This window comes from Grammomys surdaster, unplaced genomic scaffold (genome assembly GCF_004785775.1).
Source record: "Grammomys surdaster isolate TR1022 unplaced genomic scaffold, NIH_TR_1.0 958, whole genome shotgun sequence".
NCBI classification, from domain to species: Eukaryota; Metazoa; Chordata; class Mammalia; order Rodentia; family Muridae; genus Grammomys; species Grammomys surdaster.
In genome coordinates, this window is record NW_021605377.1 from 3949170 (window position 1) to 3976282 (window position 27113).

At 43.4% G+C, this 27113-nt stretch overlaps 1 protein-coding gene and 1 pseudogene across 1 annotated transcript in view; one reads left to right on the top strand and one right to left on the bottom strand.

Annotated features, from left to right (window-relative positions):
• The window catches only part of Cfap54 (cilia and flagella associated protein 54), a 283790-nt gene extending 271764 nt beyond the window's left edge, over positions 1-12026 (bottom strand). Inside the window, exons 1-2 of the mRNA XM_028783037.1 lie at positions 11695-12026; positions 2587-2692 (exon numbers count right to left, since the gene is read on the bottom strand). Of these exons, the coding sequence (XP_028638870.1) occupies positions 2587-2692; positions 11695-12026 (438 nt within the window). The remainder of the gene's footprint in view (positions 1-2586; positions 2693-11694) is intronic.
• On the top strand, positions 3681-4923 carry LOC114634435 (annotated as a pseudogene).
• Positions 12027-27113: the final 15087 nt, after the last annotated feature.

A 27113-nucleotide genomic window follows, 5' to 3' on the forward strand; every position in this document is an offset into this window, starting at 1 on the left:
ATGTGACTATTTTCCAAGCCTACGTAAAGTGGCAGATGTTCTCTACGCGATGCATTTTTTTTATTGTATTGAAGTCTCAGAAAAAGGCCTCTGGGAATATGGGACCATCCATGATCACAGTGATGAGAAGATGCACGGTTGTTCCCTATGTGGTAAAACCCTCAACATCTCATGGACTCGGAATCTAAGTTCCCAAATCCAGCATCCCCTGCTCTGCTCTGCTTGCGGCGGCAGACATGCTCAGTTCAAGAGTGAAGACTAACCTTGCTACAGTGTGGGGAGTTTTGTTTCCATTACCTGCATGAGATGATTGGATCTGGTGTCAGCAGGAAACAGCAGAAAACAGTGACTCCACAGCTTCCTCCCCCACAGCCCTGTCTCCAGAAAAAGCCACTGGCTGGGCTCTGAGCTGCCCACCTGCCTAGCCAGCCCCTTGTGGGGTCCCCACCCATCGAACATGGGTGTTCTCATCATCAAACATTGCTCGTTCTTACTTCTATTGACTTGTCTCCTCACTGGTTGGTTTTGAATCTTTCTCATTCTAACCGGATTGGTATAATATATCCAGAATGGGCTCAAAACCACAGTGTCTCAGGTTATCTGGGCTGTAACTGAAATATAAATACAGTCTAGAGGTTGATGGCAATACCAACTCAAGTTCATTTTCAGGATTGTAAACTCCGTCAGTGACCCATTCCCCATCACTGAAAAGTAGGTAAATCTTTCCCTTGTCCTTCCATCCAAATGTAAACACTGCCCAGGCCTATCTATCAGAAACACTGGGGCTCCTTAGCCACTGCCCACTGTCAGCCTGCTCCCTCGGTGTCTAACAAGGTTCCTCCTCCCTCACCCACTGCTCCTATCCATCTCTACCATGTGGTATCGATCCCTCCGTCCCAGAGCCACCAAGATAAAAAGGGTATAGTGTCACCTGTCACTCTACTCCACAGAAGTAGAGCTTGCAACTTGGAAGTCACTACTTTTTTCCCAATGGCTGATGGCTGATTAGAACTGCCGGGACTGAGGAGAGGCTGGTGTTGCAGAGTCTAATTACAATTTATCTTGGGCGACCTTTTAGTCCCTTTAAAGCATCCCTTGCCTGCCTGTGTGTTTGTTCCTCGTGGCATGACAACCAGGTAAAATCACTTGGAATATGCTAACTTAGGAGAGACAACCCCCGCCCCCCCTACCAAGAACTGCCACCAACCAAAAGGCTAAATATGTCATCAGATAGTTGTCTGAGGCTTATGGAGATTTCCCACTTGGCTGTGACCTGCCTGTCTCATGTTTCTACCAATGTATTTAAAAAGTATCTTCATGTGCGACTAAAATGTCATAAATGACTATAAAGGGTGTCTGAAACTGTTAACCATATTGGACAAGTAATTTGAGGAACCCTGAATCTGTGTCCCTAGGCCATGGTCATTCATACTTGGCTTCAGGAAAAATTACCTCTTATCTTACCTGGTGGAAGGGTTGTACTTCTGCATTGACCGTGCTTTAAAATGGAAGACTTTCTATACCGCATCCTCTATTTCAGTGGTTCTCAACCTTCCTAACGCTGCTGCAACCCTTTATAATACAGTTCCTCGTGCTGTGATGACTCTCAACCATAAATTTATTTCATTGCTACCTCATAACTTTACGTTAGCTATTGTTTTGAATTGGAACGTGAATATCTGAAAAGCAGGATAACTGCTGATACGAGACATTCCTAGGGGGTCTCGACCCACAGGTTGAGAACCCCTGCCCTATTTGATTCCATTTGCCTCCTAGTACCTAGATTAAAGTCTAAGAAATAGACACACGGAAAAAAAAAATCAAGCTGGGAAACTGAAAATTGAGAACGCAATCGCTCACACTACCCATGTCTGGCCTAAAATCCCTGTGGATAAAGTAACTCCTTGTCCAACACTGAATAGAACTTGCTATATTTGGACTTAGGCCAGAGATACGGGGTTAAACTCACAAGTTCACAAACTGAAGGTCCAGCCATGGCACGGCCTTATCAAGCCAAGCCCCAGTCCACGACATTCGAAAACATAAGACTCTGACACAGAACGCACAGTATGGCGCGTGTTCAGTTTCTGATATAATACTGACCAGGAAACAGTTGCTAGACTCACAGTACAGCAAAAATATTCAGAAAACTAAAAGTCATTAAAGCAGGACACTGAACGGCCAGGCCAGTAGCCATGAGGGCTGACAGGGCAGGGCTGGTGGCGGCCTAGGGGAAAACAACAGGAAGTGGTGTCTGGGCTCCTTTGTATAAGGTAGGAACATGGTGACTCAGCACTTCCTCTGTGGGCCTACCACACCCTCTACTGAGCTGAGCTGCCATCCCATCCCAGCCTGCCTCTGGTCCCTGAAGGAAACACCTGGAGACTTTCAAATACAAAATAAAAGGGCAGACTCTGCAGTTGTTATGACTGTTCCTGTACCTCATTACAATTTTACTTATTTGCATATTGGTTTCCAATATATATATATCAAACCCTTTAGACTAAGAAGGGTATCAACCCAAATACTAAGTAGCCAAGGGAGTTTGTTTCTCGATGGCTCTCTGTCTGCTTTGGAACCACTTACTTTTATCTGACAGAGGCTGTCTCCAACCTTCAGAAGCTTCTCGTTGTAATAGTCCGATGGCAGCCTGGGGGCGTATTTGGTCCAGATATTAAACAGAGTGGTAGCACTGTAAGAGGCATAAAGTAAAAGGACATCTTTAGAATGACCAGGCAGCCTCAATTAATTAGTGGGCAGCCCCTTTAACACTTGCCTTGTGCTGAGTCTTTTTGTCATATTCCTTATTGCTGACATCTACGTATTAACACATGTTATTATAGCTAGCATGTGCCCAACGTTGACTGGAGCCCTTTTTATGTGTTTAAAACAAAAAACAAAAAACTCCTTTTTCGAGCAGCTTTTAACTTCACAGTGAAGAAAATCCAGAGATGTTCCTCCACCCCCATCCCCAAGCATGGGCGAGCTGTGTGTCGCCTATCAGCATCCGCCCTTCTGGGGTTCTTTATCTCAAGAAAGATCTTAGAGATAGACTCGAAAGTCCAAGGACCATTTTACTGAAGGAAGGAACATAGTACAGGCTAAGTAAAGAGCCCAGAAGCAGCCAGAAGATGGAGCAAAAGTCATGCCTTTTAAGTTAGGCATGGAATAGAAATAGACAGATTATTAATAAAGGAGAAAGCACCCCCGAGGAAGGAAGTGAGCCAGTGAGCTGAGGAGGGAGCCATATGGTATATGATCTGTTAAAGCTCTCTCTTCTCTCTCCTTTGCATTTCACTTGTTCCACGCATGCTCTGTTCCTCAGGCTGTGTCAGGACTTTCAGCGTTCCTCTGCAGACTGGCTTCTTTCATATGTTAACTTTAAAAAACAAGTACATAGGGGGAAGTCGTCAGGAAGGACATAAACAAAACAAACCGAGGCAGCATGGAGGGGGAGCGGGCCGGACCCAGTGCCTGAACCGCCTTCAGCCTCAGAACCGCAAATTTATTTTTTTAAAAAAGTGGTGACCCAAGCAGTTTGAACTGAAGGTATTCTGGGAAAATCTGCTGCTTATTGTGGAAAATGACCTTTGATCTTGGAATTAAAAGTAAAGCTGGAAAGGAATTTACAAACAACAAAAAGAAGTTTGGAATTGGACTCACAGGATCTGGGCTTGGAAATGCCTCAGGCTAGCTTAAGCAGAATGGACCTGCCTTTTGAGGATGCTTTTGAAGCCACACCTTTTCAGAACAGACTCTGATGAGCACAGATCTCTTAGCCAACAGTTCTGATCCAGATTTCATGGATGAGCTGGATAGAGAGATGAATTATCAACAGAATCCTAGAGACAACTTCCTTTCTTTGGAAGACTGCAAAGACATTGAAAATCCGGAAACTTTCACAGATGTCCTGGACAATGAGGATGCTTTAACTTCAAACTGGGAACAGTGGGATACATACTGTGAAGACTTAACTAAGTACACCAAGCTAACCAGCTGTGACATCTGGGGGACAAAAGAAGTGGATTGCCTGGGTCTTGATGACTTTTCTATCCCTTACCAAGATGAAGAGGTCATCAGTAAAACTCCAACCTTGGCCCAGCTCAATAGTGAGGACTCTCAGTCTGTTTCTGATTCCCTTTATTATCCTGACTCACTCTTCAATGTCAAACAAAATCCCTTGCCCCCCTCTTTTCCTAGTAAAAAGATCACAAGGAGAGCAGCTGCTCCTGTGTGTTCTTCAAAGACACTTCAGGCTGAGGTCCCATTGTCAGTCTGTGTCCAAAAAGCAAGCAAACCTACTTCAAGCACACAGATCATGGTGAAGACCAACATGTATCAAAATGAAAAGGTGAATTTTCATGTTCAATGTAAAGACTATGTAAAAAAAAGCAAAAGTCAGGATCAACCCTGTGCAACAGGGCTGGCCCTTGCTGAGCCAGGTCCACACAGATGCTGCAAAGGAGAACACCTGTTACTGTGGAGCTGTGGCAAAGAGACAGGAGAGAAGGGGGTTGGAGCCTCATCGGGGTCATGGCACTCCTGCTTCGCCTTTCAGAGAAACCCAGGAACTATTACTTAGTCCTCTGTCCCAGGGTAGTCCTGGGTTGGTTGCCACAGCAGAGAGTGGCAGCCTTTCTGCCAGCACTTCTGTTTCAGATTCATCCCAGCAAAAAGGAAGAGCACAATTATTCTCTTTTTGTCTCTGACAACATGAGAGAACAGCCAACCAAATGCAGTCCTGAATACGATGAGGATGATGAAGATGATACTGATGATGAGGACCATGATGAAGGGTTTGGCAGTGAGCATGAGCTTTCTGAAAATGAAGAGGAAGAAGAGGAAGAGGATGATGAGGATGACAGAGATGATGATATCAGCGACATGTTCCCTGAACCAGGTATAACTCTTGGAGCCTACTAAATTGACCTTTATATTCACTGTTTGAAATAGGAAGCTTTTATCTGGATGGATGCTATATTTTAACTTGGGGATTAAATAAATAAATAAATAAATAAACAAAAATGAGTATTTTTGCCTTGTGTGTATGTGTATGCAATTCCCATGGAGACCAGAAGAGGGCATCAGATCACCTAAAACCACCTACAGGTAGTTGTTACACACCATATGGGGGCTGGGAACTAAAGGGCCGGACTCTGCAAGAACAGGAAGCTCTCTTAACCACTGAGCCATCTCTCCAGCCCATCCCCTCCCTTGTTGATCTTGATGTAGCTTTTGTTTCGGTTCCTACTTTTGTACTGTATCTTGTTACAACTGATGAGGCAACCCGAGCACATCAAGTATTGACAAAGTCCAGGGTTTCTGGCAGCAGTTCACTCTTGGTGGTATACTTTTGATGAGCTTTTGACAAATGTATAAGGATACATATCAGCACTGTTTCAAGATACAATGTTTCACTGTCCTGAAATTCCTCTGGGTTCCACCTACACAGTCCTCCCTTGTTCCCTAATCTCTGATCTTTTTACTGTCACCATAACTTTCCTCTTACAGAATGCTACATAGCATATAATTTTTTCAGACTGCCTTCTTTCCTTTGGGAATATGTATGTACATTTCTCTGTTTTTTTCCTGGCTCACTAGTTTGTTTCTTATACTGATTAATATTACATGATTGGATAAGATTGTTACTTATTTTTCACTAACCTTATAAAGAACATGGTGGCTGCTGACGAGTTTTAACAATGACAGATAAAGCTGCTATCCGTATCTGGGCCTGGGGAGGCAGCTCAGTTAATAAAGTGCTTACTGGATAACATGAGGGCCTGAGTTAGAGTCCCAGAACCCACGTAAAGAACCCAGCCAAGTTCTTTGCCCCTTGCTTGTAATCTCAGAACCAGGGAAGTAGAGGTGGGAGGATCTCTATGATTCGCTGGCCAGTAGCCTATCCTAATTTGTAAGCCCCAGATTCCAATGAGAGACCCTGTCTAGAAAACAAAAGATAGATCTTGATGAAGGGCATTCCAGGTTGAATTCTGGCCTCTACACACACACACACACACACACACACACACACACACACACACACACATTGATGGGGGGAAGTAAAGGGGGGAGAGGAAGAGGGAGAAAGAGGAAGACAGAATGAGGGGAAGACAAAGAGAGAGATGTTATGAGTATCCACATGCAGGGTTTTATGTGGATATAATCTTCCTTTGGGTAAGTGCCAAGAGCCCCAATTACTAGACGAATTATTAAGGGTGTATTTAGCTTTGTGAGAAATCGTCATTTGTCTTCTACAATGCTATGTCAGCCATTCTGCAACTCGTCCAGCTCAGAGCATCTGTTCTCCTTCCTCAGCATCCAGAGCTGTCAGAGTCCTGGAGTTTAGCCTTGCACTCCTGTGTAATTGACCTCACAGTTGCTTGAATCTGAAGTCCCCTGATGTTGTTGCGTGTGGAGCATCTTCCTATGTTCATTTCCCATCTGTGTATACCTCTTTGGTGAGATGTCTGTTGGCTCTTTGGCCAATTCTTAAAAACAGGTTAGTTTGAGTTTGTTTTTTTTTTTTAAGAGTCCACTACATATTGTGAACAATAGTCTTTTATCATATATGGATTGTGCAAGTATTCAGTTTACAGCCTAGCCAGACAATGTTAGTCAAGTTGGCAACTAACAGGAACTTCACAGTAGTCGAGGGAGGTATAAAGCAGCAGTTCTCAGCCTTCCTAAGGCTCCAACCCTTTAATACAGTTCGTGTTGTGGTGATGCCCAACCGTGAAATTATTTTCCTTGCTGCTTCATAACTGTAATCTTGCTACGGTTATGAATCATATTGCAAATATCTGTGTTTTCTGATGGCCTTAGGGGACCCCTGAGAATTCAATCCCCAATAGGTTCATGACGCACAGGTTGAGATCCACTGGTATAAACGAAGCAAAGAGGGAGGGAGGGAAAATGAAGGGGAAGGAAGGATGAGAAACGGAGAGGGTGGATGGTGACTGGAGCAACAGTAGGTGGGTTGGGGAAACTCTTGCTTTTATTTTATTCTTTTCCACAAAGAGCTCAAATATCCAGTCAATCCATGTAACATTACACTTCCTCCCACCACATAAAATGAAAACAAGCCATCGGTATTATAGAAGTGATTTTTAATAAAAATTAGCAAGGTAATAAATTATTGCCTGATTTATTCATTCATTGCATTAACATTGATTTCTTCTCTTTCTCCAGAATGTTATGAGTGTCTCCGGGATTAAAAACAAAAATTCAAACTCCCCTTAAAGTTGCCTAATGCTGCCTTCTAATATTCTAGATACAGACTGCATTGGGAACAGAGTTCCTCCTCCCAGACCCAAGCTCACTCTTGGTGCCTTAACCCCCAGGGAAGCTGTCCTGGAAACTTCACCTCTGAGGAAGCAATTATGGTTAAGTGAGGTCATATAGTAGGATCCTGGTCTGAGGGGATTAATCTCCTTCCCAGAAGAGATGCCCAGAGCTTGTGCTCACTCCTGCTCTCTTTCTTCCAGGTTTCTTCAGAGGAAGGGCTCTGACAAGCAGTTTCCCAAACCAGGAAAAGAGCCCTGACAAGATCCTGACCAACCTGGAACTGGAACGTGAAGTCTTCAGAACTATTAAAAAAAAAAAAAAAAAAAAAAAAAAAAGGCTTTCTTTAAGCCACTCAGCCTGTGATATCTTGTTAAAGCAGCAAGAACTGATGAATACAGACAAAAATCTAAACTTAAGGACTAGAGATTCCTAAGAATCGGTGGTGGCGTGTGCCTTTAATCCCAGCACTCCAGCACTTGGGAAACAGAGGCAGACAGATCTCTGACTTCAAGGCCAGCCTGTTCTACAGAGTTCCAGGCCAGTTAGGACTACACAGAGAAACCCTGTCTCAAAAACAAACCAACCAACCTGCAAACAAACAAAATCCCCGCAGACTGGTATCTACAACTTACACGTACACGTCAGAACATTCATGGAACAGTATCTGCAGATACGAATCAATTAACTCTTTAAGGCAATTAAATGATATTCATTGGGTCCTCAGTTGAGTAAAGGGGACGTAGCATCCCTGCCTTTATGGACTGAAAAACAATGTTTGGGGTAAAACAATACCTACATGAGCCTACAGAAAAGACGAGGAATAAACAGTGTGCTAAATACAAGCCAAAGGGGACTTAGAAAAGAAAGACAGTTTCTTTGTTCATTTTATATTCCACTTGCTGTCTCATGAAATTCCGCAGTATTTAGATGCAGTAAATTCAAGAAATCTACCCAGTGGGCCCCAAATCCTTCAATTCTGCACCTAAAACAGTTAATTTGCCCGAGGCTTACAGATGAGGTGATCGTTGGGTTTGTTATTCATAGACACGAAATACCAGCTTAATTAAGTCAATCAGGGTTACATAATAAGAAAAGAGCTTTTCTTTCTTCTTTTTATTTATTTATTTTTTTTTTTTTACAGAATCTGAAGCTCGGGAATGCTGTTCATTAGAAATGGCTTACATAATGCAGGGGCCAAAAATATCCTCTCTAGCCCAGGGTGGCCTGAAACATATTGTTGTAGTCCAGGCTGACCTCAGACTCACACCTTTCCCCCTGTTGGCTGTCAGGAGTAGGAACCACAGGCATGGGCCACCGTGGCCAGCTTTAAGAATAAAAAGCTAACATGTTTTATTCTGCTGGTTGGCTATAACAGCTAGGAGATGTCCTGAATGTCCTGAAGAAAATTCTCGCAGTATAATCAGAATATCTAGTGCTTGTGACAAAAGCATATTTTAAAATATACCACACTTTTATATAATGGCATTGTTCATGTAATCATTATTATTTTATCTTATTTGTCCTTGCTCCTTGGTCAGCTCTTGCTCCTCTTCCATCAGCAGGATATGCCACAGTGGATTCTTCCTTCCCTCTAGCTTTCTCTCTAGGCTCTAGGAGCACCAGCTACTTCCTGGTTCTCCTCCGACCTTCCTGGCCTCTTTGTCTCTGCAGGTTCCTATTGGATGGAACCTCCCTGGGCTCTGTCCTTTACTGTCCTCTGCAGCTACACCCGCTCCCTTGGGTAAGTCTATCGCTCATCGTATTAACCGTCATTAATGGGTTGATGAATCCCAAGTGCATTTCCCTTCCGACTTCCAGCCCTGCCTGGTTGCTGCGTTACAGCCGCAGTATCTCTAAGTCAAACTCTCCATCCTATTTCCTCCCATCTAAACCTGCTCTTCCCACTGTCATAATGCTACCCAGCTTCTTCACACTTGCCACTGTCCCCGTGTAGCCTGCTCTACAAAGAAACCCTTACACATTGTCCCCACTCCTCCTCAACAATTTCCTTCTTGCTCTTCCTCCTCCTCCTCCTCCCCCACCCCTCCTTTTCCTCCTTCCTCCTTCCTTCCTTCCTTCTTCCCTTCTTCTTCTTCTTTTCTCCTTCTCCTTCTCTTCTTCTTCCTCCTTCTTCCTCCTTCTTCTTCTTCTTCCCCCCCCTCCTCCTCCTCCTCCTCCTCCTTCTTCTTCTTCTTCTTCTACAGGATTTCTCTGTGTAGCCCTGACTGTCCTGAAACTCATTCTGTAGACCAGGCAGGCCTCAAACTCATAGAGAATCTCCTGCCTCTGCCTCCCAAGTACTGGGATTAAAGACATATGCCACCACCACCCAACTTCATCCTCAACTTTCTAAAACAAGAAAAAATAAGACAGTTTTTCCCCTGGTTTTCTCTATTTATGCTCCCTGCCATCCCATTTCCAATTGCAACATTCATCAGACACCCCTCGGTCCTACCCCTGCCTTACTCTTCAGGGAAGAGTAAGCACTCTCTTTGTAAAATGCATTGCTGGCTTCTTCCTACTTTCAGTGGATTTAGTGTAACGCTCCCTAATGATGTATGAAGAGACAATTAACACTGAACATTACGATAGTATATTTTCTTCTATACACATACACACACACGCGCACACACACACACATCCACATGCTCTAGTTTGATTTCTGTTCCTGTGATAATCACCATAACCAAAAGTAGTTTGGGGAGGGAAAGGTTTATTGCATCTTGTAGGTTACAGTCCATGACCAAGGTGAAATAGACCAGGATCTCAAAGCAGGAACCTGGAAGCAGGAACTGAAGAAGCCATGGAGAAACACTCCTTACTGGCTTGTTTCTCCTGGCTTGCTTGGCTATTTTCCTCATCCAACCCAGGGCCACCTGCCCAAAAATAGCACTCACTGCTCAAGGTAGATTGCATCCTCTGATATCAATCAGCAGTCAATAAAATGTCCTACAGTCATGCCACAAGGCCAATCCAATGAAGGCAATTCCTCAAGAAGAGGTTCCTTCTTCCCAGGAGTGTCAAGTTGATAACCAAGATTAGCCATCACATGACAAAGGCTCCCTGATAAACTAGGCACAGTAAAAGATGGTGGAAAAAGTATAACAAACAGCATAAAAGTTCCATGAACATGGTGACTCTCAAAACACCTAACCATACTGTGGGTCTCGGCCATCCAAACACACATTTTTCTCCTTTCTTTCTTGAAACACTTTTATTTCCATTTACAGAAGGAATCTATACCTTCTCCTTGGTACATCTGCATCCCCAGCATCGTTACTCTTGGATTCATAATCATTATCAGGCAAAATGTGGGTCATGTTAACACAAATCTTGAGTCACTATGACAGTCGATCTGATAACCAAGATGGCCAACTAACAAACAGACCAATGAAGACCACAGGGTGGATGTGCGGGACAGAGGGGTGATTCAAACCCTGGGTGGGTCAGAACAGGGCAGAGCAAGATTTTATCAGATTGCTCAGAATGGACTATAAACAATGACAACCGTTTGTTTCTGGAATTTTCCATGTATGATTTTCATAGCCTTTGACCACAAGTAAGTGAAACTGGGGTACAGGGGAGTATATAAAGGGGTGGTGGGAATGCTGTGTCCCATGTCTGTTTAGTACAAGATTATACTGACAGAAATATATGATTTGGGGAGGGGGTTTTATTGTTAACTTGATGCCTTCCTAGTTTTGAGAAAAGTATCTTTCAAAGGTGTGCCTACTAGGTGCTCAACAATAATAAATGAATGAATAATATTAAAACTGTGTATTCATATTGACCAAAACAGGTAAATTTAAAATACTCACCAGGAAGAAAAGCTATTTTCCAGTCTGGTACTCTTTGCTGCTTGCCTGTGTCTTGTAACTACTCACTTTGGAATGCATTAGACCAGAAAAGATGGCAATGTTAACAAAATCAAATCTTACACAGGTAGTTTTCAGTTCACAGAAATAAGTGGGAGAAACAAACAAAAAAACAATCAAACGCTCAGAAAGAGCCACCATGTCAAGAGGAAAAAGAAGTTTCTGTAATCCCAACGGAATATAAAGAGAATAAAATATACACATTCACGATATGACAGACTTGATTGAGACCTAACTTCAAGGACCTGAGCAACCTGCTCAGAATTGGTCTTAAGTCTACTTTTGTCTTGTTTTGCGACCCATGAGTGAGCCAAGAGAGGCCATGAGAAGACGCTGAGACCAAACCCAGAGTTAGGAAGCACTTCTGTGCAGATTTTTATTTTGACCTGAGAAGGAAGACGTGAAGCCTGTAGGAGGAGCTAAGGGCTGTAATAGCTGGGAATGTCCACAGCTCGGCCTGTCTCCAGGGCCACGCCCCTTTCGTGATCCTCCAATCTCCTGACGCCCTCCCCAGCGCCCTGCCTCAGCTTACCACCTCCGCTGGAATTCGTGCTTCTGTTCCTCTGAGGTGCTTAGAGCCTTATTCTTCTTCATAAAGCTCAACAGCTCCCGGATCTCCTTCTCGCAAGAGGCCAGGAGCGGGTTTTTACTGTCCAGGGGCCCATAGAAGGCGGCAGAGGGCAGCGAGTCCTCGGAGCAGGTCCACTGCGGCGGGTTGGTCGAGCTCGACTTGGACTCGCTAGGCGACTTGAGAACCGCAGTGGAGGTCGGCGGTGGCGTTGGGGGCAGTTGCACCGGCGACACCGATGTCTCAGAGTCCGGGGACACATCAGAGGAGCTGGAGGAGCTGCTGGAGGACGCCATGTCTATCGGAGTTGAGCAAGCTAGGGTCTGGTGTACAAGCGGTTGCCAGGCAACGATCTCGTGGCAACCAAGCCACCTGCACGCTTCCCGGAAGCACAGCAGTCCCTAGAGGGCGAGGAAAGTACCAACAGCCTGAAAAGGCAGGATGTTCTGGCTGTTTGTGTAGCCCACGCTGGCCTCAAACTCACATCCTCCAGCCTCAGTCTTGAGTGCTGGGATTACAGACATTCACAGCCAAGACCGCTTGAGAGAGGGTTTTAAAACGAAGAACCAGTTAAAAAAAAAATTACCACCAAAAATTTATACTATGTTTTCCCTATTTGGACCACCTACTAATATCCATGGTTACAATAATTAAAATGTATTGGGCATTATTCCAAGCGTTTTGAAGCATTGCATTTCTCATTAATCATCATGAATTCATATCTCAGCTTCTATCCTATCTCCTCGGTTTCACAGCTTAGGAGAACATAGCTTGACTTTGGCCAAAGTCTCAGGGGGCACGTCCTAATTACGTGCTGTAAAGCCAATGGTCCTAAGGAATCTGCTGTCCTGATGATGTCCTCAAACGAAAGCACTGAAGCTGAATTCCCAAACTGGAATTAGGGAACTCTCTGACAATTCGGTTAAGACAAGCACCTTTCGTGGCTACGTTCTCTTCCCTCTGCAGTTTGAGTTTGTGACTGTGGGTTTACTGTTTGTGCCTGTAATAATCCTGAGTTACTTCCACTTAAGCCTTATATCCTAAATGCCACCGTATTCTAAATCGATGTGCCTTTGACGCCACTCTACCTCCTTGACATTAATACATGCTAATGGTTTGAAGTGTTAACTCTCCAAATACTTCTTGTTTTTAAACAGGAAGATGGGAGATTCATATTCTCTCTCTCTCTCTCTCTCTCTCTCTCTCTCTCTCTCTCTCTCTCTAATGGACAAACTGTAGGCTTCCGGGGAAATGTTCAATACTAAGAAATGTTCCTTTCTTGCATCTCATGGGCCTCGTTGAGTCAAATGCATTAATTTGAGATTTGCATTTCAGCTAGCGGACCTACTTTTCTCACAAATTATACAAGCCCAAAAATTACTGAAGAACTAGAGATAGAGGGTGGCTTCGAAAACTAGGTCTTTAACACTGAAAACTACTACCAGTTCTTTCACACGCAAAATATAGACTGTGACCTTGGTACCCACTGAACACTAAGAAGCTCATCCAGCAGCAGCCGTATCTCTTCCCTCTCCAATCTCATTTCGTCCATGCTTTATGGATCTGTACTGATGTTTAAGGTCAGCTTGCTATGTCCTATGCACTATACCCTAATATTCTCGGAAGGAAGATAACAGGGAAATCACTCATTGGAGCAGGTAACTATGGTTAAAGAATCTTTCAGACAACCATTAACTCACAACCCTACTGTCAGAGCTCAATTCTCCAGCCAAGAGGCAGAGCCTATTCTTGATGCACAATATTTTGTATTGGAGATGAGCAATATAAACTTTAACATTTTTAAAGAATGCAGGTTGGGGTCTGGGGAAGGTGTCCATTGAGCTTTTTTGACAAAAAAAAAAAAGAAAATATATATTAATAGACATCTTTTTAAAATGGGCTTGGTAAATCCTCCCAGATCTCTGTTTCCCTTTGTTTTCACACAGCAGCCCCTGTCCACTTCAGATCAAAAGCCAGTGCAAATTGCCACTGAGAACGATCTATTGTAGCCACGAATAGAATCGGCAGGAGGTAGGATCCAATTAAATTAAAGTGGTCAGAGGAGAGGAGAGAGCAGAGAACAAAGTGGCCCTGCTCCTTCCCAGCTTTTTACGAATGACCTTTCTCGTGTACAGATTTCAAAGTCGCTGGTAGAAGAAGAAACGTGAGGAAACTAAAGTGCTTGAATTATGAAACGGTCTATCTTAGTCATCACCCCCCACCCCCAACCGCCCTGCACTCGCTTCTGCTAACAATGCTGCACTCGCAGTGGGTTCTGGAAGCCGGTCTGAATATTTAAATGGGTGTTAGATTCTGAATCATCATTGTGGAAGATGGAAGTTTCCATCATGTTCCCTTTAAATTATATTTAAGGGGTTTTTAAAGGGACAGGTTTAGAGATCTTTTCTCTGTGGAACCAAATGCGGCCTTCAGAACACCTTTCCTTTTCTCCCTGTAATGAAAGACTGGACTGAGGCAATCACTGGCTGGGCCGGGCAATGTAAATAGCTTCCTCATAAATAATGCAAATTGCTGTTTCTTATAATTAATGCCTTTGGCAGCCGCAGAGATTCTTTCTGTTCATTCAGAATTCTTTTCTAGCTTAAGCTATGGTTAGAGAAGTGATAAATACGACGAGTGGCTTGGTTTTGTTGTTGCTGTTGTTGTTGTTTTCTGTTAGACACTTAGCTGTTAGTCACTGAGACTGTCGCCAATAGAAACGTATGATCCTTTAAGAAAGAAAGTACAAAACTCTCCCTTTCCCACTCCACCAACTAACATGCAAGCTCAAGTTGTGGTTTCTCATGTGTTCATCCATTCACTCTGATAAATACCCCATTCCTTTGTATAGCTACACAGTCTACACATGCGCACACACTCTCCAGCCTCGAGTATTGACAGCTGTCCATAGTGGAAAAGCACCTCGTGGAGTGTCCTCTGATAAGGTCAAAGGATGTTACAGGAGTCCCGAGATGAAGCTGGGGATGGAGAGAGAATGGAGGATTGCCATGGAGACAGTGGCTTAGCTGTGGACTAGAACTGCCTATCCTTAGCTGGAAGACCCTGCAACATTCACTTGCTCATCTACTCTAATAACCTAGGGCAGAGTCAGAAATCTCAAGATGAGCTAGAAGGGGGAGCATAGCCAAACACAGTGAGCAGCTGGAGGGTGTATTCAGAAATCTCCATTTGGTTTTGTATTGAGTGAAGCCCTTCAGACAGAAAGGTGCTTTCTTCTCCAACCTATGACAGTTTGACCTGGGATTTGTCAGCTTTAAATTGATGGAAAAGAATACTGTGGTGGTTTAAACAGGAACGGGCCCCATAGACTCCTGTGTTTGAATGCTTGGCCCATAAGGAGTGGCACTCTGAGGAGATGTGGCCTTGCTGGAGTGGGTTTGACCTTGTTGAGGAAGTGTGTCACTGTGGGTGGGCTTTGAGGTCTCTTATATGCTCAGGCTATACCCAGTGTGGAACAGTTTCCTTCTACTGCCTGTGGATCAAGACATGGAACAGTCAGCTCCTTCTCCAGCACCACATCTGCCTACATGTTGCCATGCTTCCTGACATGACAATAATGAACTAAAAACCTCTGAACTGTAAGACAGCCCCAACGTTTTACTTCATAAGAGTTGCCTGGGTCATGGTGTCTCTTCACAGCCATAAAACCCTGAGACAAATACCCATGTGATCATTTTGATTTTCACTTCAAGTGCAGTGTTTGGGAATGTTTGAAGTCATGTTTTTGGGCACTCTGTAAAGATTATCCTTGTATTATTCAAATGATGATTTCAGAACCAGCAGAGATACCTTGGTATTTTGTGCACTGTGTTCTCCATCCCCTTCTGAATAGTTAAAGTAAAAATCCTATGGCCTATAGCAAAAAGCAAAATACTAGGGTGGGACTTCCAGGAAGAAAGAGAGAGGAACTCTGGGAAAAGGGGAGGGGTAGCCAACCAGACATGGAGGAAGAAGCAGGCTGGGAAGAAAGGAGAGGTAACCAGCCGTGTGGCAGAACTTAGATTAGTATAAATGAAAATTTTGAGTTATAAGCTAGTGGAAAACAATGCCTAGCTATCAGGCCAAAACCTTATAAATAAGTATAGTCTCCGTGTCATCCTTCAGGAACTGGGGTGGGCATAGGGAGGTCCACGGTTAGACACTAAATTACATGAGACAGTCATTGCATGGTAAAATAGACTTTAAATTGGATAAGTTTGTCCAATTCACTAATGTAAGTGATCTGAGCACACCTAGTGTTCATTGAGCAAAGCAACGGAATTCAGTCGGCTAGGAGTGTTCCTTTTGATCTTATGAGACCTTCAATTTACAGTGCTCTTACCAAGACCCATAATTCAAGGCCCAGATGTATAATATAGACATTAAAAGCCCAGTGGGTTGGGAGCTGCTCAGTCAGTAAACTTTCTGAAACTACCAGGACTTGAATCCAGACCCCAACACACAAATCAAAGCGGGGTTGTGAGCACACACAAATCAGTATTCTAGTGCTCAGTGGCGGAGTCCAGGAACTTACTCATATGCCAGTCAAGCCGGTCAGTGAGGTACGAGTCGAGAGGAACTGTCTCAAAATGTAAGGTGAAGGGCAACAGTGGAGTAGTAACCTCTGACCTCTACACACCTGTGTGAACACACACACACAAAGCTCAGATTGTGGAACCAGAAAGTGTGATCTGAAGGTTTCACTCTTCCACTCTATTTACTCTTGCTATGCCTTGTTTAGTCCACAGCCAAGACCCCAGAGTCTGGTGTATTTGTTTGTTTTTGTTGTTGCTGCTGCTGTTTTTTTTTTTTAGAATAAATTACTTAAAATATGTAAATTCCATAAAATGGTACTATGTAGACATTTGTTAATTAGAATTATTTAGTCGACAATCATGGAAAGTTCCTAAGCAGAAAAGTTCAAGACCCAGTTTGTATTTTATGTTTTAGACAGCATATTTTTGGTTTGTTATGGTTTTGTGTTTAGCTTGTTGTTGTTGTTTTGTTGTATTGTGCTGTGGTTTTGTTTTTGAGATAGAGTTTCACTGTGTAGCCTCGGCTGTCCTGAAACTCACTGTGTAGACCAGGATGGCCTTGAACTCAGAGATCTGCCTGCCTTTGTCTCCCAAGTGCTGGGATTAAAGGCACATGCCACCATTGCCCAGCTATTAGTAAAGCTATTTTTATGGCAGAACAAAAGACAAGACAGACTAGAGTGAAAATTACATCTTAAGCAACACAGAACACCATAATAATTATAGCCAGTCCACGAAGACAGAAGAGGTCAAACTGGAAATGTGGGTAGACACTGAAGCAGAGTCAGGGGAAAACATCAACCTCACCACCAAAGCAAAGTGAGTCAGAGAGTAAGACATGATTATATAAGGACTGTATCATACTGTATGTAACTATAAAAGTAGTGAAAATATTAACACTGAATTTATGGTGCTAAAAAGGAGCTTATCCTAAAACCCACAAAAATAAAAGAAAAGTACCACTTGAGCACATATACTGTAAACCTTTGGTACCCAAACGAAAGAGAAAACTCAAGATGCCCACTGAGAAAATATGCGTGCAGTGCATGACCTATTGTGTGTGTGATGCCTTGATAAATAGCAGTTACAGTCCAGATTGATGGAAAATCCAAATCAAGATGCTTCTTGTGTAAGATGAACAGGCTTGCTTAATACTGGCTAGCAGAAATATCTGAATACACAAGGAAGAAATCAGCAAGGCTACCCAGAACACTGAATTCCTGTTTCCCAAACCTAAAATCCTCACCAGCAGACACGTAGCTGTGGGTGGTTATACCCTTGCATCCTTCAAATCTTTGATGCTTTCACAAATACCCGCAGTTCTGGAACACAGTGTGGCTTCTAATTCAGTCCTGAAGCCAACAGTTTCAGTCCTTTGTACTATCTCTTTCATCTATACTACATACGATGGTTCTAACTGCAGGGCTTAAAGATCCAATGTGAAGGTTTTCTGGATACTGCCTCCCTTTCCACCAAACTAAACTGTGAAGATTAGGCAACTGCTAGTTTATTCGAGATATGCCCCAACACCTGCTCCACCTGGTTTCAGCTAAAAGCATATTAAATGGGGATTCTGCCGTTCCTTTGGCATGTGGTCCATTTCTGCTCAAAGCAGAACTTGTAATTTCCTGCTCAGGTTGTGCTGAAACCCAACCTTGCTTTTTCAGCCAAGAGGCAATCAAGTATGTCGGGGGTATATTTTCAGGAAAACAAGCCTGATCTTGAGAGGCACCTGCTTCAGATTATGTCACCGTATATCCCCCCAAGCACAAACTATTTTTGTCTAAGCAAGTGGTTCGGGGCTATTCTGGCCAGCCTGGAAGGCTCAGAGGAATTTGGATGGTCAGAGTTCTCAGGCTGCGTCTTTGGGCCCCACTCTTGGAATCCCTGCTATAGAACCAGATCCCAGGTGTGGCTTTCGGCAAAGTCAAACCTGCATTTGTCTCAAGCTGGAATAGACACATTTTTCTCTTTTGAACTCTGCTTTAAATTGTCACCTGCCCTAGGACAATCAGGTCCCTGTGGCTCTCAGATAGACAATTCAATTCTGGAATCCAGTCCTGGTGATTCCTCTTTTTAATCCCACATTCTTGCTCTGTTAACATAAGTTTTTCTAAAAGGACGAATCAGAAATAAAGGCTCGAGCGTGTCTGGATTTCTGGTGTGTGGTTCTACTGAAACTGGACTGAGGGAAATAAAAGTAAGACAGGAATGGACATAAGGAAAGCCAAGTCCTGCCTGAGTGAGCGGGGCTGGAACAAGCAGGGCTGGTGTGAGCAGGGCCAGAGCGAGAGGAAGAAGAGAAGGGGGAAAAAAGAAAAGAAAAAGGAAAACCCAGTCCTGACTAGTGACTCATGAAGACACACAGCCAGCTGCTCTGCCATGGGATATCTCCCACAAATATGTTCAGCCTTAGAATATGCAAGGATAGTCATAACGTGTACCTATTGTCTTCCTCCTGGACAAGGGTTACCCTTCTACTTCCAGCTCGGATCACCTGACCCCTTAGACCAGAACGTGGTGTGTTTGATCTCACTTGAAAAGCAACGGAAGAAACCAGAAAACTCTAGACAGTGGCTGCAGGTAGTAGAGCCCGGCAGGCTTTCTTGGAGCAGCTGTTAGACTGTGGAGATGGGAACAAGGGTTAATGAAGACAGTGACTCCAAGAAGCTGGCTTCCCTGAGGGAAAGTTGCCAGTGATAGAGACTCCATGAAGGTGGGAAGTGAGACGGGAAACTCAAGGCAGAGCCTGAGGTATATCTAACATCCACTGTCCTCCAGTGCTAATTAACACCCACAGCAATCTAGGGCAGGGGGTGGAGAACCAAAGAGCCTGGCTTCCTAAAATGGTGACATCACATGAAAATAACCACATGACAAAAACAAACAGAAACTGACCTTCTGTTTTGAAGTGTTAGAAATCTATTTTTTTTTTCTTTTTTTTTTGGGGGGGGGCTGGGTGTCGGCTTCGAGTAATGAGAGACACACACGTGTAAAGACAGACATATGGAAGGATATGGGGAACATACAACGTGTTTATTGCTAGCATTAAACATTAGTAATAGTAAAGTGTTAGAAACCTTCTGGCTATGTCAATAACGTGTACATGAACTAGAGTTTCTCACAGGATTAAATATGCGCCAACAGCCTAAAGGGTGTAGTAGATCTTTATGTTTTCACATGAAAAGATTTTTAGGACTTTCCAAAAAAAAAAATCAAAAACAAAAAGGAAAAAGGATGTTGTGGAAAATGTGCTAATATGTATTTATAAGAACTGCCATGGGGCTGGAGCCCTGTTAAGAACGCAGTTCAGAGCACTGGTTGCTCTAACAGAGGACCGGAGTTCTATTCCCAGCACCCACATGGTGACTCCAATCTCATGTAACTCAGCTCCAGGGGATCTGACACTTTCTTTTTCAGCTCCCACAGACACCTGACACAAATGTGATACATAGACATACGTGCAGGCAGAATACCTGTACTCATTAAAACAAAAAATATTTTTTTAAAAAGCCCCACAAAGTAAAACTATAATACCCATGCTTATGTGTGTATATGCTTATATATGTTATGAGCAAGAAGAGAGGCACGGAATGAGAATGAAAGTATTGCGTTCTAAGAAATAAAAAGAAAACCACTCAGTGAATTATGTTTAACAGCCACACATAGGAAGTACAAGATCAAATGCAACTTGAACATGTCTCTATTCTTTTTATTCATTTAACAAAAGCTGTCTTATATTAGTTGTTCAAATAAATGTTTATTTAAAAATAAAAATTTAGGAGGAAGGAGAGAGGATGGTTTAGCAGCTCAGAACACTTGTTGCTCCTGTAGAGGACAAGGGTCTGTTTCCCAATACCTTCCATGACAGCTCATAATCCTTGATACTCCATGATGGAGGACATAGCACCCTCTTCTGACCTGGACCAGCATCAGGCATGCATATTGATGAACATACATATATTTATGAAGGCAAAATAATCATGCATGTAAAATAAAATAAATCTAAAAAAAAAAAAAACCCTTAGACTTTAACTCAAAAGGCATTGTAAGTCAGAAGTCAGGTTATTCACAATTTGCTCTCCCAGGTACATGAGACAATAAAGAACCTTTATTCGGCATTCTTTTCTAGTACAGTGCAGGTTTGTATATATTGCTTTCATTGTGTTGGGGGGAACAATACATTTTTACCTAGAACACACTGATATAGGTACAGAACACTGATAGCACAAACTTAAAGCAAAACATTCCTAAGGAGACAAAATGTACATTGTGTCAATTTGGTGTGTTTAGGCGCTTATAACAGACCTATTGTTCTATCTACTGAGCCTCGAAAGAGAAAATATTGTGAGTCACTCATGGACCTTTAGACTGAGCACCAAGACTTAAGATCTACTCAAACCTTCAGAAGGGTCTCATTTCTTATGCCCTAGCACACCTAGACATCTCTCCTGTCCTCCAGTTTCATCTTTAAAAGTGAACTTAGAGACCAAAACTCCCAGTTCAGGGAAGAGCAGGAAGTGAAAGTAAAAGCTCAAAGATTCACACAAGGACTCTGACTTACCTGAAGGAAAAACTTAAGGTGGGTGTGGGATGGAAGAACACAGACAAACAGAGGGTGGGTCTCAGAATCCAGTCTGTCATATAACGCTGCATCCAAAGAAATGAACTCTTTTTTTTTTTTTTTCCGAGACATGGTTTCTCTGTGTAGCCCTGGCTGTCCTGGAACTCACTCTGTAGACCAGGCTGGCCTCGAACTCAGAAATCTGCCTGCCTCTGCCTCCCAAGTGCTGGGAATACATAGGCGTGTGCCACCACTGCCCGGCCGGTAGGATCTGGTTTTAGTGTCTGAGTCACCTTCACACAGATCTACATGGTGGCTGGACCCATGAACACCCCCACCAACAGCGAATAAATAAGGTTTCCTCTTTCCCACATCTTGACAATATCTGTTATCATTTCGTTTGTAAATGGTAGTCATTCTGACTGAAAAAGAGTTTTAAATTGTATTTCTCTGAGGGCTAAGGATGGTGAATCCTTTTAAAACTATTTGGCATTCACACTTCTTTTGATAGTTGTATACTCACGTCATTTGCCTATCTGTTGATATTCCGTCTTGGGTTTTCAGTGTAAATTTCAGTTCTTTACGCGTTGTAGATGTTCGTCAAAGTGCAGGGAAGAACGTATTCTAAGATTTTCTTTTTGCAGCAACATCCAATTCCAGGATAAATCACTCTGCATCTCCTTTACCTGTGTTATGGCAAATGATCCTGTCTCATGGCTTAGAAGATCAAAGTGATTTCTTCTTCATATGTATGCACTGAGGTTCTGCTCCATGCGTGATCTTCTCCGTGCATCCCAAGCTGCAGGAACAAGTCACCTGTGGGACATTTTGATTCTCACAACAGAGAAGAAATGCTGCTTGAGGAACTACTTAGTAGATGTTCATTTTGTTTTGAGACAGGGTGTCCTTGTATAGCCCTGGCTGGCCTTGAACTCACAAAGATCAGCCTGCCTTGGCATCTGGAGTGCTGGAATTAAAGACATAGTGTCATCACACTGGGCCATTCACTAGATCTTAATGCTATACCTCAAATTTAATACAATCCAATTACAACACTCATCTTTCTCCAACCTATTCCATTTTTTCTGTCAGAGAAAAAAAAATGATGCTATTAGAAGGGTCACCAAAAGTCTCATAATAGAAGGTTGGTGTGTCAACAGGTAGGAAGAATGTGCTCACAGGAGAGTTTAGGCAGTCACATGGGTTTTAGTTACAGTGTATATTTCATTGGTTGCCTTGGTGAATTTGATTGGCATGATCAGGTAACTAAAGTCCCCTTAACTCACCCTTTGATCCTGCCAAAATTAATACCATTTGCTTATTTGTAACCTGTAAAGTTTTGATGTAGCCACCAGATCACATGATCTAGAGGATCCTGGGCGGGGGGTGGGGGAGCAGAGACTCAGAGCCCAAATGTGAACAAGAAATCACTTTGTTCTTCGAAGCCATGAAACAGGGTCATTTGCCATAACACAGGTAAAGGAGATGCAGAGTGATTTATCCTGGAATTGGATGTTGCTATAAAAAATATCTTAAGATACATTCTGCTGAGATAGATACTGTGGTTGGGGTGGTTTTGTGTACTGCGTATTCCAGATGCCGAGTCCTGTACCCAGAGATCTGGTTGCAGTCCAGATGTTGGCACTGTCATGATTATTGGAGCATCTCACGTCTCATGTGATCTAGTGGCTCAACACTACCCTAGGGTGCTTTCTCCTCTCTTATTTTTATAGGACCAGTCTTAGCCCAGGCCTTTAATAATGGAGTTCTACAAACAGATTCAGCCCCGTGGTTTAGACCTGAGACTTCACCGAAGCTCTAAGGATATGGACAAACTTCATTTTAAGAGAGTTTTCACATCCTCTACTTTTCATATTCTCCATGTTTCTCGGCTTTCAGTGAACCCACAGTCAAAATCTCTCTCTTCTGCTCCCCATCCACCACTGTTCTTACTCTCTAGAAAAGACAAAGGCATCTAAGATCTTACTGTGAGTCACCGATGAAACAATTTCTGTAAGCAACAGAATAGGCTTCCTGCCCATCGGGACATGCTGCCACTAGGTTGTTCATAACACGCTACGCATTTGCTTTAATAATATATATAAGATCAGTTTTCAGTTTCACCGTGCAGGGGCTTCATCAAATTTTCTATTATGTAAGCTTCATCCTCCACTGAATTTAATAAAGTTTTATTGAAGGGAGAGAGGCAGGTAATTTTATCTGTTCAATTTTCATTATCACTGTGGTAGTCTTTGACAAGACTTGCCTCCTTTTAGCTGTCAAAAAATGTTTTTTTCCCTCCCCAAACCATTTACATGCTTAAGTATTGCTAAAAGAATAGTTTTAAGTAGTGTTTTGGTAAGGGGATGGAGGAGAAGAAAATAAAAAGAAAAAAAATTTTTTAAAGGAAGAACTACTAAGATTTAATTCTTAAACTCATCAGTGCAAAAAGATATGCATACAACATTTGTTTGAATTAACAATTGCTGCCCATTGGATCTTGATTGTGATTGTCATAAGTTGTCACCAGATTTATTCTCCAGACCACACCCGGTTGGTCACAAGGACTACAGGAGAAGAGAGAAAGAGTGAGCTCATGGAACTTACACATCACAGTCTATCACTGAAAGAAGTCAGGGCAGGAAACTGGAGCCAGGAGCTGATGCAGAGGCCATGTAAGGATGCTGCCTACTGTCTTGCTCACATGGCTTGCTTAGCCTACTTTCTTATAGAACTCAGGACCACCTCCCCAGGGATGGCCCCATCCACCATGGTATGTGCACTCCCAAACCCATTACTAATTAATAAAATACCTTACAGCTGGATCTTATGGAGGCATTCTCTCAATTGGGGTTCCCTACTTTCAGATGACTCTAGCTTGTGTCAAGTTCATGTAAAAGCAGCCAACACAATTGATCCCTTGTTAACTTGGCACACAAGCACATTATTGTTAAGTCACAGTCTTTCTTTCTTGTTCACCCCCAAGAACACATATTAATATCAGCACCACAATATAAAACATTTTCAAGCTTTAAGAGTCATACTTTTTGCTGGGCAGTGGTGGCGCATGCCTTTAATCCCAGCACTTGGGAGGCAGAGGCAGGCGGATTTCTGAGTTCGAGGCCAGCCTGGTCTACAGAGTGAGTTCCAGGACAGCCAGGGCTACACAGAGGAACCCTGTCTCAAACAAACAAACAAACAAACAAAAAGAGTCATTCTTTTGCTGGGCAGTAGTGGCTCTCATCTTTAATCCCAGCCCTTGGGATGTAGAGGCAGGCAGATCTCTATGAGTTCAAGACCAGCCCAATCTACAGAGTGAGTTCCAGGACAGCCAAGGCTACACAGGGAAACACTGTCTTGAAAAAAAAAAAAACAACCAACCAAACAAATGACTCTTTTAAAATCCAAATTCTCTTAGCTGTGAGCTTCTATGAAATAAAAAACAATAAGTTAAATACCTTCTTATTTCAAGAGTGAATAACCATTACACAGTCACAATCTGACAAATAAAGTCAAATTCCAACTGTATAAATATTTCAATGTCCAATGTCATAATTGATGTGTTTATAAAAAGATAAAGAGATATGGGATATATTCTATGGGTGTGTGGTAAGGTATGGGGGAAGGGGATGTCTCAGAGGGCCCATGCCAAGGCATCCCTTCCCACTGAGAGACCAGCCACATGACATAGTATATAGAATAGAGTTTATGCAGGGTATGGGGACGAGAGCTAAGAGGGTAGTAGAGGCATGAGCATGTGGAGAGAGGGGAAAGAGAAGGGGGAAGGGGCAAGGGGACAGAGGGGGAGCAAGAGGGCAAGATAGCAGGAGATCAAGATGACAAGGGAGGGAGGAGGGGGCAAGCAGCCCCTTTTAGAGTGGACCAGGCCTACCTGGCTGTTGCCAGGTGGGGAGGAGCATACCTGGGTGTTGCTGACTGTGGGGTGGAGTTCAGACAGAATGCTAACAATGATCTTTGGAGATCCTTCAAAGGCTTGGGTCACCCCACCAGTTCTACCCTCTGTAGCCCATGTAGACTGTCTCCTAAGCTCTGGGCTCCATTCTACAGCAGCTGCTGCTCTTGGCAATTGTCCCATGGTACTGGCATCTCCAAAATGTCTGGATGCCTTCCTCCAACCAAGCTGTACTTTCACCAACAGACTCTCCCAGGCTCTCTTCAGGGCCTTCAGCCCGGCCATCCGTGCCAAGCCTCTGTTGCTCTCCATTCCGCCTTTCAAAACCAGTACCACCTGGGTGACTACACCACCACATTCGGCTGGCAGCAGAACGAACAACTTCGGCCACCTCTGGAACACAGCTTCTATAGAGTGTGCTGACTCTAAGGAAGCACTTCCGGGAGGATTTCACCTCAACAGCGCTGTTCCCTTTGTAATACCCTCTCATTTCTCAGCTCCAGGCAGCCAGCATCAACTATCCCAATAAAGCAAAGGTCTCACTTCAGTCGTCTTTTGTTAATTTCTGCTGATTTGTCATCCCCCGATGATGTTCAGAACCACAGAGTCTCAATTCAAAATAGCAAACGGCCCCCATGGAGTCTTGTGCTTTCTTTTGAATTTCACAAGGCATCATCCGCACTCTTCTCAGTGTTACCTTCCAGGCTCCCACACAACAGCTCGCCAAGCTTTGAACACTCAATAACTTTCCTAGCCCAGAGTTCCAAAGCCCTTTCACATTCCTCCAAAATCACAATGGTCATGTTTGTCACAGCAATGCCTAGAATCCTGCTTCCAATTTACCTCACATTTCTACCTCTGAGATGAAGCACCATGACCAAAAGCAACTTGGGAAGGAAAGAGTATCAAAGTCTTACAGCTCTGAGGGGAAAGGTATCCAGGCAGTTGGAAGCCAAGGCATACTGTAAAGTCACACTACTACAGGAGAGAAGCAGCAAAGAACTGAGCAGGAGGCAGACTTTTGATAGGATTTGTTGAGGGGTGGAGCTTTCCACAGTGACCTGAGATTGATGTGATTCTATGGCCTTATCTTTTTTTTTTCCTCTGTAGTGTGGAGCTTGGCCAATAGCACCTCAAGGGGCTGGGAATGGGTTTCAGGGCAGTTAGAGCAGTCTGGGGGTGGGGTCTGGACACTTGTATGCCTCTAAGGGCTTACAAAGAGTTTGTTTGCCCTTCTAAATCACAGTCCATCACTGAAAGATATCGGCAGGAATTCAAGCAGGGCTGGAATCTGGAGGAAGGAGCTGATGCAGAGTTTGTGAAAGAATACTGCTTACTGGTTTGCTCAGCCCGCTTTCTTATTAGGACCATCAACCAGGCCAGAGATGGCACCGCCCACGACGGACTGAGCACTCCTCTATAAATCACCAGTCACTGATTAAGAAAGTGGCCTACAACCAAATCTGATGGAGTCATTTTTTTCTCAATTGAGATTCTCGTTTGGTTCTTTTTTGGATGACTCTAGCTTGTGTCAAATTGACCTAAGACATCACCAGCAGAAGACGGATGCAGGAATTAAGTTAACTGAGACATTGGATGACTTAAAGGGGAGTTTGGCACAAAGCAAGCACCAAATAAGAAAAAGAACAGGAAAACAAAAACAAACTGGGTGTGGTTGTGCACACCTATAATCTCGGCTTGTGGGAAATTGAGATGTGACGACTTCCAGGCTAGCATGGGCTACACATGAAACCCTATAGAAAGGAAGGGGGGTTGTCAAGGAGAGGAAAAGAAACCAGTTTCAAAATAAATAACATGCTTAAGTCAACCCTTTCATGACTTTGGAACTTTCCCCGTTATCTGGAGAATCTTCAAGTTTTATATTATCAGGCTCTTGGTTGTCACAAATCTATGTTTTCTGTGTGTTTAAAGGACAAATAAAGACTGACACTAAACTATGCAAACCCAGTCACACCTTTACCTCCGAGGGTCTCCCAGTGGCTGGAAGTACAAGGTCACAGACACTGCACTCTGAAGAACTGATTGGCATCTGTGGAGTTCCAGCCAAACTACAGAAGCTCTGCCTGAGCTTACCCAGCAGTGAGAGACAGTGCTGGACACAAGCCTGCTTGCCTCCCGATCCTCTGCCCAGCTCCCTGGGTTTCCTGCTGTCACAATGAGCACTGGGGAGAAATTTGAGTGTTAAAAAAAAAAAAAAAAAGCTGGCAGTGGTGGCACATGCCTTTAATCCCAGCATTTGGGAGGCAGAGGCAGGCGGATTTCTGAGTTTGAGCCCAGCATGATCTACAGCCTTGAAAAACAAAAGCAAACAAACAAATAAATAAAAACAGAGAGAGAGAGAGAGAGGGAG